This window comes from Perkinsus marinus, assembly GCF_000006405.1.
Source record: "Perkinsus marinus ATCC 50983 genomic scaffold scf_1104296972422, whole genome shotgun sequence".
Classification (NCBI taxonomy): domain Eukaryota; phylum Perkinsozoa; order Perkinsida; family Perkinsidae; genus Perkinsus; species Perkinsus marinus.
This window is the reverse complement of record NW_003201757.1, coordinates 63,458-78,537: the sequence shown is the minus strand read 5'-3', so window position 1 is coordinate 78,537 and position 15,080 is coordinate 63,458. Positions and strand designations below refer to the sequence as shown.

General features: G+C 49.9%; 6 protein-coding genes across 6 annotated transcripts; 2 read left to right on the top strand and 4 right to left on the bottom strand.

Annotated features, from left to right (window-relative positions):
* Positions 1–629: 629 nt before the first annotated feature.
* Pmar_PMAR028004 (dephospho-CoA kinase, putative) lies at positions 630–1,765 on the bottom strand (the record flags this gene model as incomplete). Its single annotated transcript, XM_002766578.1, has 4 exons — positions 630–1,028; positions 1,229–1,364; positions 1,414–1,562; positions 1,625–1,765. 4 exons carry the CDS (start codon positions 1,763–1,765, stop codon positions 630–632), a joined length of 825 nt encoding a protein of 274 aa, XP_002766624.1.
* Positions 1,766–2,894: 1,129 nt separating this feature from the next.
* Positions 2,895–4,094, top strand: Pmar_PMAR028003 (conserved hypothetical protein; the record flags this gene model as incomplete). The annotated part of the gene is made up of 3 exons (XM_002766577.1): positions 2,895–2,988; positions 3,033–3,421; positions 3,468–4,094. The coding sequence occupies 3 exons, from the start codon at positions 2,895–2,897 to the stop codon at positions 4,092–4,094; spliced, it is 1,110 nt and encodes a 369-aa protein (XP_002766623.1).
* Positions 4,095–5,067: 973 nt separating this feature from the next.
* Positions 5,068–7,216, bottom strand: Pmar_PMAR028002 (hypothetical protein; the record flags this gene model as incomplete). The annotated part of the gene is made up of 9 exons (XM_002766576.1): positions 5,068–5,227; positions 5,275–5,461; positions 5,490–5,556; positions 5,612–5,696; positions 6,449–6,533; positions 6,665–6,794; positions 6,844–6,942; positions 7,020–7,067; positions 7,205–7,216. The coding sequence occupies 9 exons, from the start codon at positions 7,214–7,216 to the stop codon at positions 5,068–5,070; spliced, it is 873 nt and encodes a 290-aa protein (XP_002766622.1).
* Positions 7,217–7,571: 355 nt separating this feature from the next.
* Pmar_PMAR028001 (hypothetical protein) lies at positions 7,572–7,794 on the bottom strand (the record flags this gene model as incomplete). Its single annotated transcript, XM_002766575.1, has 2 exons — positions 7,572–7,667; positions 7,710–7,794. Coding segments are annotated over 2 exons (181 nt in total), but the record flags the coding sequence as incomplete, so codon positions are not given.
* Positions 7,795–7,982: 188 nt separating this feature from the next.
* Pmar_PMAR028000 (hypothetical protein) lies at positions 7,983–8,193 on the bottom strand (the record flags this gene model as incomplete). The annotated part of the gene is made up of 1 exon (XM_002766574.1): positions 7,983–8,193. A coding segment is annotated over one exon (211 nt), but the record flags the coding sequence as incomplete, so codon positions are not given.
* Positions 8,194–11,054: 2,861 nt separating this feature from the next.
* On the top strand, positions 11,055–12,236 carry Pmar_PMAR027999 (hypothetical protein). The gene has a single exon (XM_002766573.1). It carries the CDS (start codon positions 11,086–11,088, stop codon positions 11,578–11,580), a length of 495 nt encoding a protein of 164 aa, XP_002766619.1. The 5' UTR covers positions 11,055–11,085; the 3' UTR covers positions 11,581–12,236.
* Positions 12,237–15,080: the final 2,844 nt, after the last annotated feature.

Below are 15,080 nucleotides of genomic sequence, written 5' to 3'. Positions count from 1 at the left end.
ACTTCACGTAAAACGGGTGAAACTCCAACGATAAGCAATATAATACGGCAAGCACTCTAGCCTTCTGAGGACGTAACGATCGCACGATATGACTAGAGAGAATTCATAAACAAATTAATTAGGAAGGTGAGAGCGACGACGCTCTATCACCTGCTGGAATCTGACGGCCGATCAACTACTATGATAATAGTCGAGGTAATGCCCAACGCGACAGTCTCCTTCGCGATCTGCCACTCCTCCATACTCCAACCCTGGGGACGGCGCGGGGGTTCCAACTCAAAGTTCTTGGGAGTATAAGGGTCGTCGAAAACAGAATCATATGCCTTGTGGTGAAAGCGGAAAATGGCCGGCAACGAGGCCACGGTCTGTGCCACTTCGCTGAAGCGATCCATTGGTTGAGGAACCGATGGTATGCAAGGCGTAGTCTTCTTCACGTCATTTGCGAAACTCGACGGCATTATCGAGGATACTTGATCAACTAACTGCGCGGAAAATTTCATCTGATTCTACCCCCACATATATTGACAACGACAAAAAAGAAATGCGACTGGTAAAAAATTTCTAACGTGGGTCGCCCGTAACACCGCGAATTTCATCAGCTCTAAATATTACACGAATTGGCAAGCGCCTCACATATTCTTGATTTCTCCCTCATACAAAGCGTCAACTTGTTTCTCCAAGCTTTTCAAGTCGCCACGGTTATCGATCACTCTGTCGGCGAGAGCCATCTTGTCCTCAAGACTCATCTGCGACTTGACCCTGTTTGTCAAGTTTGTAACACTTTCAGTCGGGCATCGCTTCACGAGACGATCGAGCTGCGTTTGAGGGTCAACGTAGACGACAACAACGGGATCACAGATCCACGACAAGCCGGGCGTCTCGAGAAGCAGAGGCACGTCCAGGACCATCGGGGGCTTGTTGTAAGGGGGAAGCACACGATACGAGAAGAGCCGCCACAGCATAGTCATAGTTATGTACTTGTGAGTTATTCGCTCCAGTAAGGCTCGAGCTTCCGCATCGCCGAATACCTGCGCATGGACGGAAATGCGAGGAAGCAGCTACATCACATTACACCTTTTCAACATTAAAAACTTCAATTTCACCAGGCGAGCGAGTTCGTGCTCCAAGGTACCCCTATTAAGAATTTTAATGTCGAGAAGGTGTAGATGAATTGCAAATGCATGTGCAAGGCAACCGCTATGGTGATTTCATCGTCTCGACGGCTTACAAGTTCGCCCAATTTTTGTCTGTTGATTTGGCCTTGAGGAGTGACTATTCCCTCTCCGAAGGAAGCAACTACTTCCTTGAATGCGCACCGCCCAGGCTCCATGATTTCCCTGGCGATTTTATCAGCGTCAATAACTCTGAAATGAAAAGCAGGATCCCGTACGTAACAGTCGTTGTGATTCTCACTGAACATTGTATTTCGCTTCCAAACAGGCAACAGCTGTGGACTTGCCGGAGCCTATCCCGCCAGTGACGGCAGGGATGACCAAGCGACTTCCGACAAAGTGGAATGCTCCCGCGAGCAGACCGGCCAGAATACCGTGTTTCTTCGTCACCTATACAAAACACAATCGATAGCTTCCGAATGAGATAACAGGAGTCCGTCCTGAAGACCTACCCAAAACTCCACGAGAACTGCGGCTGTTGCCGTCGCGAGGTACTTGCGATGATCTCGGCGAAGCTTGCGTCGGAGGACCCCGAGGGGCAGTTGAGCAGTTGTAAGAATACAACCAGCCAACCCGGTTACTAATGTGAGCATTTAAATATAGTGCTTAGTCAACTACAGAGGAATGCATGTTCACATTGTAAACCCGAGGACGAAGCATTGATCTAAGCATCCACTACAAGGGGTTCCTTCCCCCCGAGCGACTTCACCCTAGCCCGGTAGTGCGGTCCTAGGAGAATGACATGCCCAAGGGATCGATCTCACTCACTCAGCATGTGTCCATTGGGTTTGGAAACTACAAATCAAGTCTCTCCCAAAGATGCGTAGATAAGTCTCGCCGAAGATACTTCCTAGGGCGAGCGCGTAATTTCGAGGCGCGTGACACAGAAGTTTGCCCCTTACCCACTTCAAGGGGTGATATACAAAATCCAAGGAAGACAGGTTGAAGGGTAAACCCGAAACCCGACAAGGCGACCAGAAACCCGAACTGCTGAGAGCGAGCGACAAACCTGCTTGGATTTTGTCGTTCTTCCTTGGATTTTGTAGTTTATCCCCACTGCTAGTGTGGGTGGCGGCTTATCAACCTCACGAGTTCGCTGGTCGGAAGCGATTCTCTGCTCAGCTGTGGGAAATATTATAGAGCGCAACAGACAGCATCTCGCCGGGGACCTTCTACTTCAGGGTTTCACTTTGTATTGTTGTATTATTATTAAGTTATGCTCATTGGCTATTACGGACTCGTTAGTCGTGTTGGGAGAGTTGTCGAGATAATCATCGTTCAACACAACCATAGGAGAGAGATCAAACCTCAATGAAGTGAAGTGTGAAGTGTGTGAAGTGTACATCAAGCGATGCGAATTTCCCAAAATTTCTTCAGATTTTTCATATCGTCACCAACACATGTTGTTGGCCATGTGCATATTTTCTCACACAGGATTTATAAGTAAATATTATCTTATCGTTAAAGTTGTTTTTCGTGTTATTCCTTTCCAGCCCTCCAAAAAGAAGTCTCACACTTCGAAGAGTTTGAAGCACGAAAAGAAGATGGAGGCTCATGCTGCAAAGAAAACCAAAACGTGTTGAATTCTACACAACCAGCACTGGAAATGCTTACTCGTTTTGGAATTTTTTTCCAACCTCGGATGTCGAGTTTCAAGTGTCACTACTGTTGGGGGGAACGATCGAGATCTCATCGTCGTATCGTGTTTACTGCGCTCATCTGATGCCACCACCGAAGGCTTTGACGCGGACGTGCACAACTCTGCGGGAGCTCATTGAGATGCTGAGGAAACTACTTGGTGAGGACATCGAGGAAAGTGAGCTGAATTTTATCGCGTTATGTCGCCGATCGGCTGGTCAGGTAACTTCGTTGAGAAAAATGGCGGCAATCAGCTTCACGTTCGCTTGAGGAAACACAACGGAGGTGTCAACTACTATCCTAAATCGGGAAAAGTTGTCGTGGATGGGAGGGACGGCCCGGCGATCGCTGCGAAGCTTTCTGGTGACGTTAATGAGGAGATAAGCCTGGTGGAAACAACAGCTGTTTCGGGCGAGAAACCAAGTCTGCTGGAAGCCTCGCCTGTCGAGGGCGTATCGAGTTTGGCTGAGGTGGACAGCGTCCTTGTTGATATTGGCGAGGGTGACTGGAAATGGACGGAGGTCTACGAGAATACTCTGTGGATTCGGCAGAGTCTCCAGTTCGATGCTGTCATGGAGCTCGATCGGACATGTAACTGTCTGAACTTCATGGTAGGCGCGGTCGAGTTCTGAGGAGGAAAGTCCTTTTCGGTTCTAGGGTCCTCAAGCTGAGCGTCTGAGGAGCAACTACCTCTCTGCTGCCAAGTTTTTGGAGCCTGTACAGAAGCGACCACGATACCAAGATGGCGTTGGCTCTCAGGCTTCGACTCGTAGCGTTCCTGAGGTGGCGAAGAACAGCATTCAATCTACACCCTCAAACTTGATGCCAAATTTGATGTTAACCTTTGATGGTGGATCACAAGGCGGACAGTCGAGTGCTGGCAGTGGTGCTGTGTTGTACAGGAAGGATGGGAACGGACGGTTCGATGAGATAGCTGCTTGGTCGTTGAAGCTCGGGCCTGGGAGAACTAATAACGAGGCTGAGTACGAGGCTCTTTGTATGGGCCTCGATAAAATTAACGAACTGATTGAAGAACCTGCAAACCTGACTATTCAAGGCGACAGCAAGCTGGTGATAAGTCAAATGGGTCCCTCGCAATGGAAGGTCAATAAGGAGGAACTCCGACAGCTGAAGGATCGCGCTGAGCAGGCGATACACGGGTTGATGGACCGCATGCAAGTGACTTGGATTCACACCTTACGATGCAATAACAAGCGTGCTGATGAGCTCGCTACCTTCGGATCGCGGCAGCCGGGCAACGTGGGGGAGATAATATCGCATTGACGAGGGCTCTGCGCAAGTCACGAACAAAGTGCTGCTGTGTTTCGCATATACCTTTTACTGTACTTTTATTTCTGCACCTGTGATTCGTCTGTATGTTATTTCTGGATGAGTAACCTTGTCGAGTTATGGCAATACTGATCACTCTATCGTCCAATAGTTGTGTGCTGTGGAATCCGTCTGCCCAGTCTGTCCCTCCTAGCTATGGCTAGTAGGAGGTTGTATTATTGCTGTTGTATTCATTCCTGTTCCTCCAAATAGTAACGCTCTGGCTAGTGTTATAAGTCAATGTCAACAGGATCTGTGGTGTCGAACAGCTCAACGGGTGATCAGTACAGTCATCGCAACGGAGACGTGTGTGGGGCGTGTGGAGATTCATAGAGTTCCTGTGATGAAATGTGAGCATGCGATAGTGATCCCCTTATATTCATGATGAACTAATCAATCTGGAAATGAACTCTTAGTTTGTGGACGTGATCGACTTGCGGGGCGTGTGCCTCTACTGGACCTCTTCTGTATCTTACGTGGTCAACCTCAGGATACCAAAAGATACGCACCGCATATCTTGAGGTGAAGATCCGACCCATCGACGATTCATCAGACAGGTGAACACTTCGAGTTTTGAGAACTCTGTAGCCGATAAATTCGACGGGTGAACTCACAACACAACAGTTTATCTCGGCACATGATTTTGGCATTTTTGAACAACATGATTTCTGGTAATATACCAGTGGTGAATATTAGCGAGTACTTATGCTAATGTGTAGATTCATCATTCTGAACGCGTTCGTCCAGCTTCCCATCTTCTATGCTCTCCAAGGGTGAGTCTATCTCACTCTCAGATTCAGAAATGTCCATCAGCCGTTCAATCTCTGACACCTCGATGTCGGCTAGTTCTTTCTGATATAATATTCGCCGATTCTTCGGCGCTAGCGCATACCTGGAATATAACACAAATCTTGGAGTCAATTTTTTTTCATATCAAAGTCAAATACCAGAGCTGAATCTTGTCCGCTGTGACACCCTCTGCCCCGTTCCCCCCAGCTTTCAATACCGGCTGGAGTACCATACCGGTGATCAACTGGCAGACTAGAACGGCGAAGGACCCCAGGCCGAATGCCAGCGCGGGGTACTCTCTACCACCGGAAAAATTGCACTAGTATTTTCAACGGAGGCAACCTACAGTCTTATTCCCCACCAGAAACATAGATTCATCGGGGTAGGTAACATCTCGTATACGTGCTCAGCTGACCCCGGATTCAACAGCATCGCGGCTGCTGTCGATCCAAGCATCTTAGCGGTCGAGTATTTTCCTGAAGTCGCGGCGGCTTTCACGATCTGGGTCTGACCGAGTAACCGAGCAGAGGTCGCTGATGCACACACAATGACTGTTGTTACTCCTGGCAACAGCAGAAACGCGTTTCCCTTGAGTTTCTGGCAAGCAAACGCCGCGTAACCAAGCCAGCTGAGAACAGTAGAAGATTAGAAGGTATGGATCACTAACGTAGTGAATCACCTACATGACTATTGAGACCGACACTACTCCTATCCATGCTGATAGCGCATACCGCCGCCCTGTTTCGTTCAGAGTGAGGACGAGTACCGCTAGCAAGAAATTGAGTAACATCGCCGACCATGCCAGGTATACTATTGGTGCAATCAGCCACTTCCTGAACCAATCGACGTATGCCTGACGTAATGAGCAAAATTTGACCTAGCAGGCTACCTCGAGGAGGCCCTTACCATGTCATTGTAAAGGAAGTATACTAGTCCGACATGGCAACCCCAATAGGTCATAGCCACCGTTAGTGCCATTGTGAATGCCGCCCGGTAGGTCAGACATCCGAGGCAGTGGCCGCCGATCATAAGAAATGGGTGTACGATGAGGAACTGGGGAGAACATAGGTCTCGTAGACAGACCCGATCAACTCAAGACAAGCTCTTGGGATGACAAAAATATGATGACCACCACTACCATCGATATTGAGATGGTCTAACACGTCACACTAGTTGGGTCACTATCTGAGTACTAACTACTCGAGAGAACAAGTGTACATCGGTGTAATCAGGGAAGGCCACTCAAGAGAGCTAAGCCGAATCGTGTAGCCGTATTATAATCAATTCGATGAAGGGTAGCTCACAGAGTAGAGTCAACAACGGCAGAAATGAATCCCAATCTCGCTGTCTCCACAACGACCAAGATCTGTTGCTATAGTGACTGAGCTCCGGCCAGCACGTGCTGCTCGGCTAGGCCTGGAGCCACGTTCCCTTCTGCCGGTATTGTCTTCTCTTCTGACGACTCAACTCTTCTGCTCACGACCAGATCACACATCGGTCTTAGTCTATCATGAACCCACCTGGGCTTCCTCGTGCTAATCCTGAAAACCGTTCTCCCGGCCTGAACCGTCAATATTGGGCCACTGGCATCAGCCACATCGTCACCTAAAACAACGTGCTTGTTCGAGGAGCAGATATCAGTGTTCGGTCAGCCCTTATACGGCTGTACCGTGTCGTATATCAATAGCGAGCCAAGGCAAACTCGAAACCAGAAGGTGTTCGACATGCTGACGGACCTGTCGAGGCGTTGATCAATTTCGGCCGCCGCATTGCCACCAGCGTCCCGAACTTCGAATTATGGTCTTCCAGAATGAACCGTCCATCGTCCGCGATCGACACCGTTGCATGCCACCGCGATATAGAAACCTGCACCGTAACTGTGCTGGACTACTCCCTCGAGATGGTTCTGCACTACGTCGGCTATTCGTACGTCACTCTCGTGGCCTCGGCCAAGCTTCAACGCCTTCCTACCAGCAAGGGAGATGACGTAGACGCCTTTTGAGTGCATAGACGACTGGACATCCATACCTGAATTGCAACTCTCGGCTGCTGACCTTCAAGGTTACTACCTTGTGTAGGGTCATTTCGCACCATATTTTCCAGGACCAGATAAGGGGCTTTGGTCTCAGGCAAGGGCACCTGAGTGCATCCAACTGCGCGCTGTCTCGAATATCGGCAACTCACGAGCTGCGATGTGGTTCCATCATGAAGTATAACATTCGTTTGGTAGTTGGCCCGGCAGAGCTCACACGCTAGTTGGCGGAACAGATATCTACGTCAGCTCTCATGGCGAGAGATAACACAGCTCGTACGTGTGGGGGGCATTGAGCCCATCGTTTCCCCCGAGGCACAGTCTGCCCTGAATCCAGTGACGCAAGCAGCCGAGATGGACATAACGAATGCTTCCTCGACAAGCACACGCTTCGATCAATGGATCGTCCTCATCGGAACCGGAGGCCTGATACATAGAGTAACGCACTCCCACTGAATTGCTCACGTGTTACTTCCAGCAAACATATTCTACAGGGCATTCCATCGGCCTCAGGAGGGGCACAGCGCGCTACCGCGGTCGCAGTTTCAGAGCCGCTCAGGTCCGGCCGCACCTGAGCTGTGATGATGTATCAAACAAGGCTTAGATGTCACCAGTTGATCTTCGGAATCTGCACATAGCTGCCGAACACGCAATTTGAATCGACCAAGTTTGATAATGTCTCCTTCGGTGAGGGTGTGGGGTCCGAGCTGAGCTCAGATGATAGTAGTTGCAAACTCGTCAAGTTTGACTCGCACCTCTTTCACGACAAGCCATAGTCTTTTGGGAATCAGTCGGCTCCCATCGGATTGTTTATCCGCTGGTTGAATCATAAACCTCAGGGAAACAAGTTTGTTCATATCATTTATACGACTCATGCGCTACCTTGAATCGAAATTGATACATTTCATCAGGTAGTCCGACTCTTCCCTAGGGCGACTGAGTGCCTCCACGGAGGCATCTTCCATACGAACGTCATCTACGTTGAAACCAACGAGTAATTCTGTTGGTGACATATAGCCTACCATTGCTCCGCACGAATCTGACCGTTTGGTTTAAAGCGAAGTCTCTGCGAACGACATGTTGACTTTCGTAATCGAACAAATCGTGAGAGTCCCGAGTCCATGTCGTAGACTCGGTGTACACCGTCGGGACGAGCTGGGACATGCCCAACGACCAAACGGAAACGCTAGTTCGGAGTGAAGATTTGATGGACTTGTTGAGGCCCGAGTGGACCTAAAAGACTCTGGGAGCACCACAGTAGTGGCACGGTGAATATCTACTATCACTCTGTTGATCCTCGGGTTCATTCCAGCATCAACGAGAAAGCCTTCGGGCAACAAGTTTCAGACACGGTCAGTGGTTGTCTCGTTTTGGTCTCTCGTCGAAGATGCTCAGTCGTTTTAGCGCACGCCAAGTCTGCACTCTCGCACGCCCGGTTGACCGCGAACGTGAAAGTGGGTCAAATTTATCTTTCTAAGGAATTTAAGTTTCCTGAGAAGTTTTCGAGCTCCACTTATGCCCTTTGCAACTTGCTTGTTACCCTACACGAAGCTTGTGGAGTGTAGAGTGGTGCAAAAACAGGACCGTGACGCGCTCGCCCGCGAAGCTAGTTACTCTGAACCTGTGTATTTCGTGCGATGTTGTTGCTGCTGGTCCTAAGTGTTAGTGTGAGGATTATTGATACCTTACTTTATCATCTATCAGTTGCTGGTGAGCGTGCTGGCTCTTTTTGCCCACCCTCTGCCACCCGGTAGTTTCTGGTTGTCTGCATCTTGACGTGCGATCCTCAACTGTGTGAGGATGGCCGTCCGATGGCCACAGATGAAGTCGGCAGGGCGGGACGAGTTGAGTTAACGAGTTTTGGGTGGGAAGCTGCGATCGGGCCTGTATTTGCATAGAATGTAACGCAATATCTACGGGATCTCCGCTAAAAGCTAAGGTTGCGCGCCCTAAAGAGATTCATTAAGAGTTCGATGCTGCATGTGTGCCATGACTATTGCTCAAGAGGGTAACAATAAGGGTAAAGGTTCACACAGCAGGTGAATCCATGAACATTCCATGTTCGAGCATGCTTAGGGAATCAAGTAAGAGAGCAAGTGACCAAGGTATTGGTCAAGGCCCGGGTTCTCCACCATGTGCCATGACTATTGCTCAAGAGGGTAACAATAAGGGTAAAGGTTCACACAGCAGGTGAATCCATGAACATTCCATGTTCGAGCATGCTTAGGGAATCAAGTAAGAGAGCAAGTGACCAAGGTATTGGTCAACAGCATGTTACACACGCCGCATAATGCGTCGAATACAGTGACTATGTAACGACGTCATGTTGGCGTCTGAAACCGCCCCATTGCATGGTTGCACTGATGCACTCTTGTGCCTCCGAGGCACTAGGGTGCAATTAACTTGGGACCCAAGTTAATTTCGAAAGAGAAGGGACGATCATTACACAGCGTACGCGTGCCGAATTCCATCACGTACGTGCGCACGGATCGAGAATGGCTCGCAGATCGGAGTGCTGTTGTGTAATGTTTTGTTAGTCGAGATTTAGCTGTTATTCTGCTCAAGTTATCCCCCCTTCAGCGAGCTCAAGAGCGGGCTTGCTTCAAAACTGTACTTTTCCCATCTTTGATGCAGACGCGACATCCTTGGTATCATGGATATCCAACAACATCAATCTCGCGAGTGCTACCTTCAAATCCGGCTCTCCCTGGACAAGCCTAGCTTGTCCCTAGACCCGCGTGTTCCGAGTGTGGTAATTTAATGTAGAGCGCATCTACCTAAATGTGATTTTTCACCTGTGATTTAGCGCGTTTCTTGAGAGACAGCGAACTGGAAGGTCCCGCCTGAAAACAGTGAATCCTGGAAATGGTGAAGGGCGAGTGAATCCGTTGTAGGGACTTTTTCTCCCACTAAAGCGGGTGAAAGCCTGACAATAGTGAACAACAAACTCGCCCGCGCCGGTATCCTAAATATCAGTAATTTTTCTACCACTCCTTCCCGAACCGATTCAACTTTCAATGATCACTCTCTCTCTGGTTGGTCAATGTTTGAGTAGTTAGCTTGCTCACAGCAACCGCTGCGCAATGGATCATTGAGGCCTGGGTCACATATTACAAAGATTATCATCTTTTTCACGCCTGGTTCTTCGTTGCGTGTCTTGAAGCGACTTTTCAAAAGTAGGAGCAACACGAACGGTCTAGTAATAGCTTTCGAGTCACCCTATACCATGGTTGTGGACAGGAAGTAGTACTTCCGAAGTACTGAACGGTGCTCTTTCTTCGGGATTAGGAACCGTGTCGTCTCCAGTCCACTTTTGATCAAATATTTTTCCTTCTGTTCCACTGTTCCATTACGAGGGAGTGAGTTTTCAATCCGTTACCAACTAGCTGAAATACGGGATTGCCATAAGCAAAGCGTTTGAGTCCATAGTAGTGACTATAGAAGAAGTATGAGAACCTTGTTGATGAACAATTCTGGCAGTACCACAAGGATAAACAGCCATGCATGAGGCAACAGGTCCTAATGCCTGTTCCTCTTGAACGTGAACAAATACAACTTCTATACTGAGCTCCTGGATAGCATTGTATTACAACTCGTGGACTCGGAGTAACTGCTAAGGAGGCGTACCAGCTGAGTTAGGCAAGCTTACTGACCCTAGCTGGTCAATACCTCAAGTTGAGTTCCTCAACTGCCCCGGTTGAACCGCGTCTCAATTACAAAATTACCATGACAATCGCAGGATTTGAACCTTGGGCAGCCGGTTACTAACTTTGACGCCTAACCACTAGACCAACCGATCGATTGCAACACATATGACGTAAGGGGATCCCGGCTTGAATTTTGTTGCCGCGCGCTCGTGGCGCGCGCTAGTTCCTTCACTGTTATCAGGGTTCGCGGGAAATTTATTCCGGTTCACCATTTCCAGGATTCACTGTTTTCATGGACAACCAACTGGAAAATCCTGTGCGCGTTTCAAGTTCGTCCGGGCGAGGGCAAAGTGGTTCGCCATGAAATGATCGCAGCGAGATCGACTCTTGTCTGTCGCCGAGCATTCCATTGGGTTTAAGCGCATGTGCAGGTGTTGTTGGATAATCTCTTAACGGGGTCCTCTCCGGGTCTCCTTTCATGGCCGAATCGGTCCCGCTACGTATCGGTGGCGTCCAGAGGCGTGGTAGATTCGTCGTTGAGGAGGCGGTGGATTCCGAAGGCGTAGCAGCGTCCCACATCTACCACACCAGAGTCTCCTACCGTGACTGTTGCGGTGATGGTTCCGGAAGCGTCTGTTGTGATGCTTCGGTGAAGTCTATGTCCAGTGTTAACACCTTCGACTGTGGCTATACTAGTAGCTCCAGTACGGCTTCCAGCGTGGCAATCGAGCCTCTACGCATTCGCCGGGTCGGTCGGTTCTTATGTGATTGCTTCCCTGAGCAGGCCCAACTCATGCCTCGCAAACAAGTTGGCCGTTTTGAAGTACAGACTCTTGCCCCGGGGTGTATCTCGAGGATAGAAGATGGTTCGGCACAGACTGTGGTGCTACGTCGATGGCCTCGTCGAAGCAAGACGACACCATGCGTGCAGGTCTCCCCTCTGGTGCCTGTGCGGAGCAGCTCGACAGCATAACTACGTTGTCCTAGTGCTATCTCTCAGCTAGCTAGTATTGGTCAGCTTCGAGGTTGCACTTTGATGGTGGTTTGTAGATAGTCTCTCGGTGTGGCGTTGATAAGCCACCACCAGCACCTATCCCATTATACCTATATTTTTTGCAGGACTGCAGTGTACTTTTGAGGGGACTGTCGCGTTCGATGTCGCGACACTCTCGGTAGATGTAGAGCGAGAAAGTGACATGGCAAGGACCATTTGCAATTATGATGATGATTGATAGTGACTGTGCTACCACATTGTTTGTTGCTAATCTTATGACAGGGTTCCAGTCTTGAGGGCAACTTACCTTTTCAGCTACTAGTGTATCCGTAATAGACTCGTCTCCGTGCAGATATGATTAACGACGTAGTCAAGGGGAATATAATATACTTTCCTAGTCGGATCCCGGGTGTATGTCGAATACCCTCGTTATCGCCCTTGAGTAGCTGTGCTTGGTTTTGTAGTGTGATCTCATCGTTATAGAATTTGCCGTCGGCCGCCGAGGATTATATTGTCGTTATGTTTCGCGTTACACAGTATGGCAATGTCGATGTGAGTTTTCAGAGGGGGCGTTGAGTATCCCTTTTCACATCGCTGTATATCAGCAACCACTCAGAGTGGTACTGTATCAGCACTTAGCACCACTAAGTCCTGCAAGTTAGTGGAGGGTTTTGTCGTAAATTCGGAGGTCGGGCAAGATGCATGGGATGCGAATTCTGCGTTGTCGCACTGAATCTGGCGTGTTAGCTGTCAGGGGCACTACAACAATGTTGGTCCTTTCCCGAGGGCCAGCATTGTTCGCATGGACAAACAGGTACTCAAATGGATATGGTGAATCCGGGTATCCGTTGACACGTCACGACTTCGACAGTGTCAAGTTCGACACGCAACGGCTCGGTAAGACTCGTTGGCTTCTTAGTGCGTCCCATATGTGTTTATGTATGTGGGAGTATGGACATGTATGGTCGGATGGCCTTTATATGTTAAAATCTTGAGCACAGGTAGGTTCATGACGTCTGTGATGGGCACCATCACGCGGGAAGCAATATCGTGCACTCGTTATTCGTAACTCTCCAGGATTCCTGGGTTGTCTCAGTTCAGTTGAGCTTAGGACACGATTAGTGTGAGCAGTTTCCTCACCACGCTGGTACCGGATCATATGCTAGGATTGTCTCGGACGACAGGCCGTCAGAGGCGAGAGGTCAGTAGTAATCTCTGCTGCTACTACCACAGTTTTGCACGCGTGACGTGTGTATGCGTGCAAGTGTAAATGTTTGGTGACACAGGCGGGCTCGTTGAGGGTGCCTTGCAGTAGGAATATTCCCTGTATGGTTCCACGGCTGAGGGAGATAGAAGTATCGGCCGCCGCCACGAAGAAGCTAATACAGCAAAATGAAGCGATTCTTGAGGAGCTGCGGAAGGTTAGACTAGCACGAGAAGTACGTATATCACGGGGCTGATGCAGATGTGACGTCCAGTGGCTTTATTCCCTTATCAGGCTGTCTCCATGGCTCCCCATCACAGTTGGAAGTCGGCCTCTACCGTCGAGCCAGTAGGAAAGGGATCCTCAGTTCGGTCATGTGCACCCTCTCAGCTCACTAGGGGGTTCGCTGATCACGTACTTAAGCGTAAGCACCGGCCGCGACGACTCCCGGCCATTGACTCGAACCAGTCTTCATCTGCTCCTTCTGAACGAGTCAGTGCGGGGATGTCTACTGGAGCTTCTATGCAGAAGACTAAATCGTAGGACATGCTCATCGCCTTGGCTAGTACATTCATATAGTGAGGAAGTCCTAGGTCTGGCAGGCAGGAAACGTCCTCGGCCTGGTCGAAATGCGAACGTGTATGTACAAGCAGCAGTGCGACTGAGTGAGCCCTTGCAGTAGATGAGGTTGAAGTTGAAGTTAGGGGTCTGGCGGGACAGGGGGCGCAGCCGGTGAACTGCTACGTGGAGAAGGGTCCGGACGAGAGGCTGGAAGCTGAGCGATTCGCAGAGGCGGTAATGATTGTCATGCAACTTGTCTCGAAATCTTGGAAGGTGCACCAGTGGAGGGAAAGTGCGGGTTTTTGGTCCTCACGAGAGTGCGGCGGCTCCGACTACAGGCTGCCCGCCCGCCAAGTGGAAGTGGCCACGGAGGCCCATCGTGAGGAAGGCTATTGGTGCTGCTATTACTGCATGAAGATTCACCGGGTAGAAGCTGAGAGAAAATATATTGGAATTTCGGCGCTTGCCAGGACGCATTCCTCGTCGTATTTCGAGATGAAAGACCGTTCTGTAGCGATGCATGTAGGACAGCTTATATGGAGGAGCAGAGGAAGAGCTCAACACGTCAGGCGAAGCGCCGGGCTCAGGTTGGGGGTAGTGGGAAAGGCTGTAGTACTCATTCTGTTGTCAGATGGCCCGACTAGGACTGGTCCAGGAAGCTGACTGCTGATAGCATGCATGGTCACGTTGGCCGTTCTCGTAATACACAGATGCTTGTAGTGTTTTATCAATTGTTCGGGCTGTTACGGTATGAGAAGTCGGGTTGCCCGAGTGATCGTGCTCAGTCTTGGTGTTTTTCCTCTACTACTGTCCAACAGCCGTCTGTCCCACTTCCTATGCACCACCAAGAGGGCTCGGCGGATGCAGCTGCTACTGCACAGCTCGGCTATTCACCTCCACACCGGAAGCGGCTGCCTCCAGCGGACCCTCCTAAACCGTCGCTGATCGCTAGTGAAGGCCATGGGGGCTTCGTGTGCCAATCTGGTACATACACAGGTTTTCAACCGTGCTCCACAGGCCTGGCCGCTGCCTGTCGGCCATACCGCACCTTCGGCACATCTATGGATCTACACGGTGGCATCGTGCTATGCTGGCAAGTACTGAATGACAACCAGCTGATCGTGGGAACCAGTGACGGTATAGCGGCGATTTGGGACACCCGAGTTCCGGAGCCTAAGACCGTGCTGTGCCATACACATGTATTTGCCGAATTCACCGAGTCTGGGTCGGACAAGTCGGCTCCAGCGCTGGGGGTAGTGAGCGTTGCCTCCTATGGGGGATATATAGTCACGGGAGCTTCCGATGGGGTAGTGCGGATATGGAAGGCGATGAACCGGACGACGCTTGAGGACGTACTTTTCGTCAAGGCTGTCTTTGTAAGTCGCCATGGGGGGAACGCTGAGGCCCGACTGATGAATTCTGCTGAGCTTTGTATAATAAAATAGTTGTACGTAGAGCTTCCCGAGGGGGGGGGGTTGCCGTTTCTTGAATTACTTCCTTATACGTACGTCGGTCAAACCATACTTGAAGTCCATGTATCCTACAGAGGTTTACGTGGAGCTATTTTTCATAAAGAGCATCTCCGGGGGGTGAACGTTTTTGGAATGCTTTTTGGAGGCAATGTTTGATCGCCTTTGTGGTCGTTTTGGTAGCCCCCACCATCGTTCCCGCCTTGCGAGCAAATCCACTTCGCAGTACCGATGGTGTCCCGACG

Bases quoted from the DNA above. Each gene is read 5' to 3' on its own strand.
- Pmar_PMAR027999 (XM_002766573.1), top strand. From the start codon at position 11,086: ATGGCCGAATCGGTCCCGCTACGTATCGGTGGCGTCCAGAGGCGTGGT.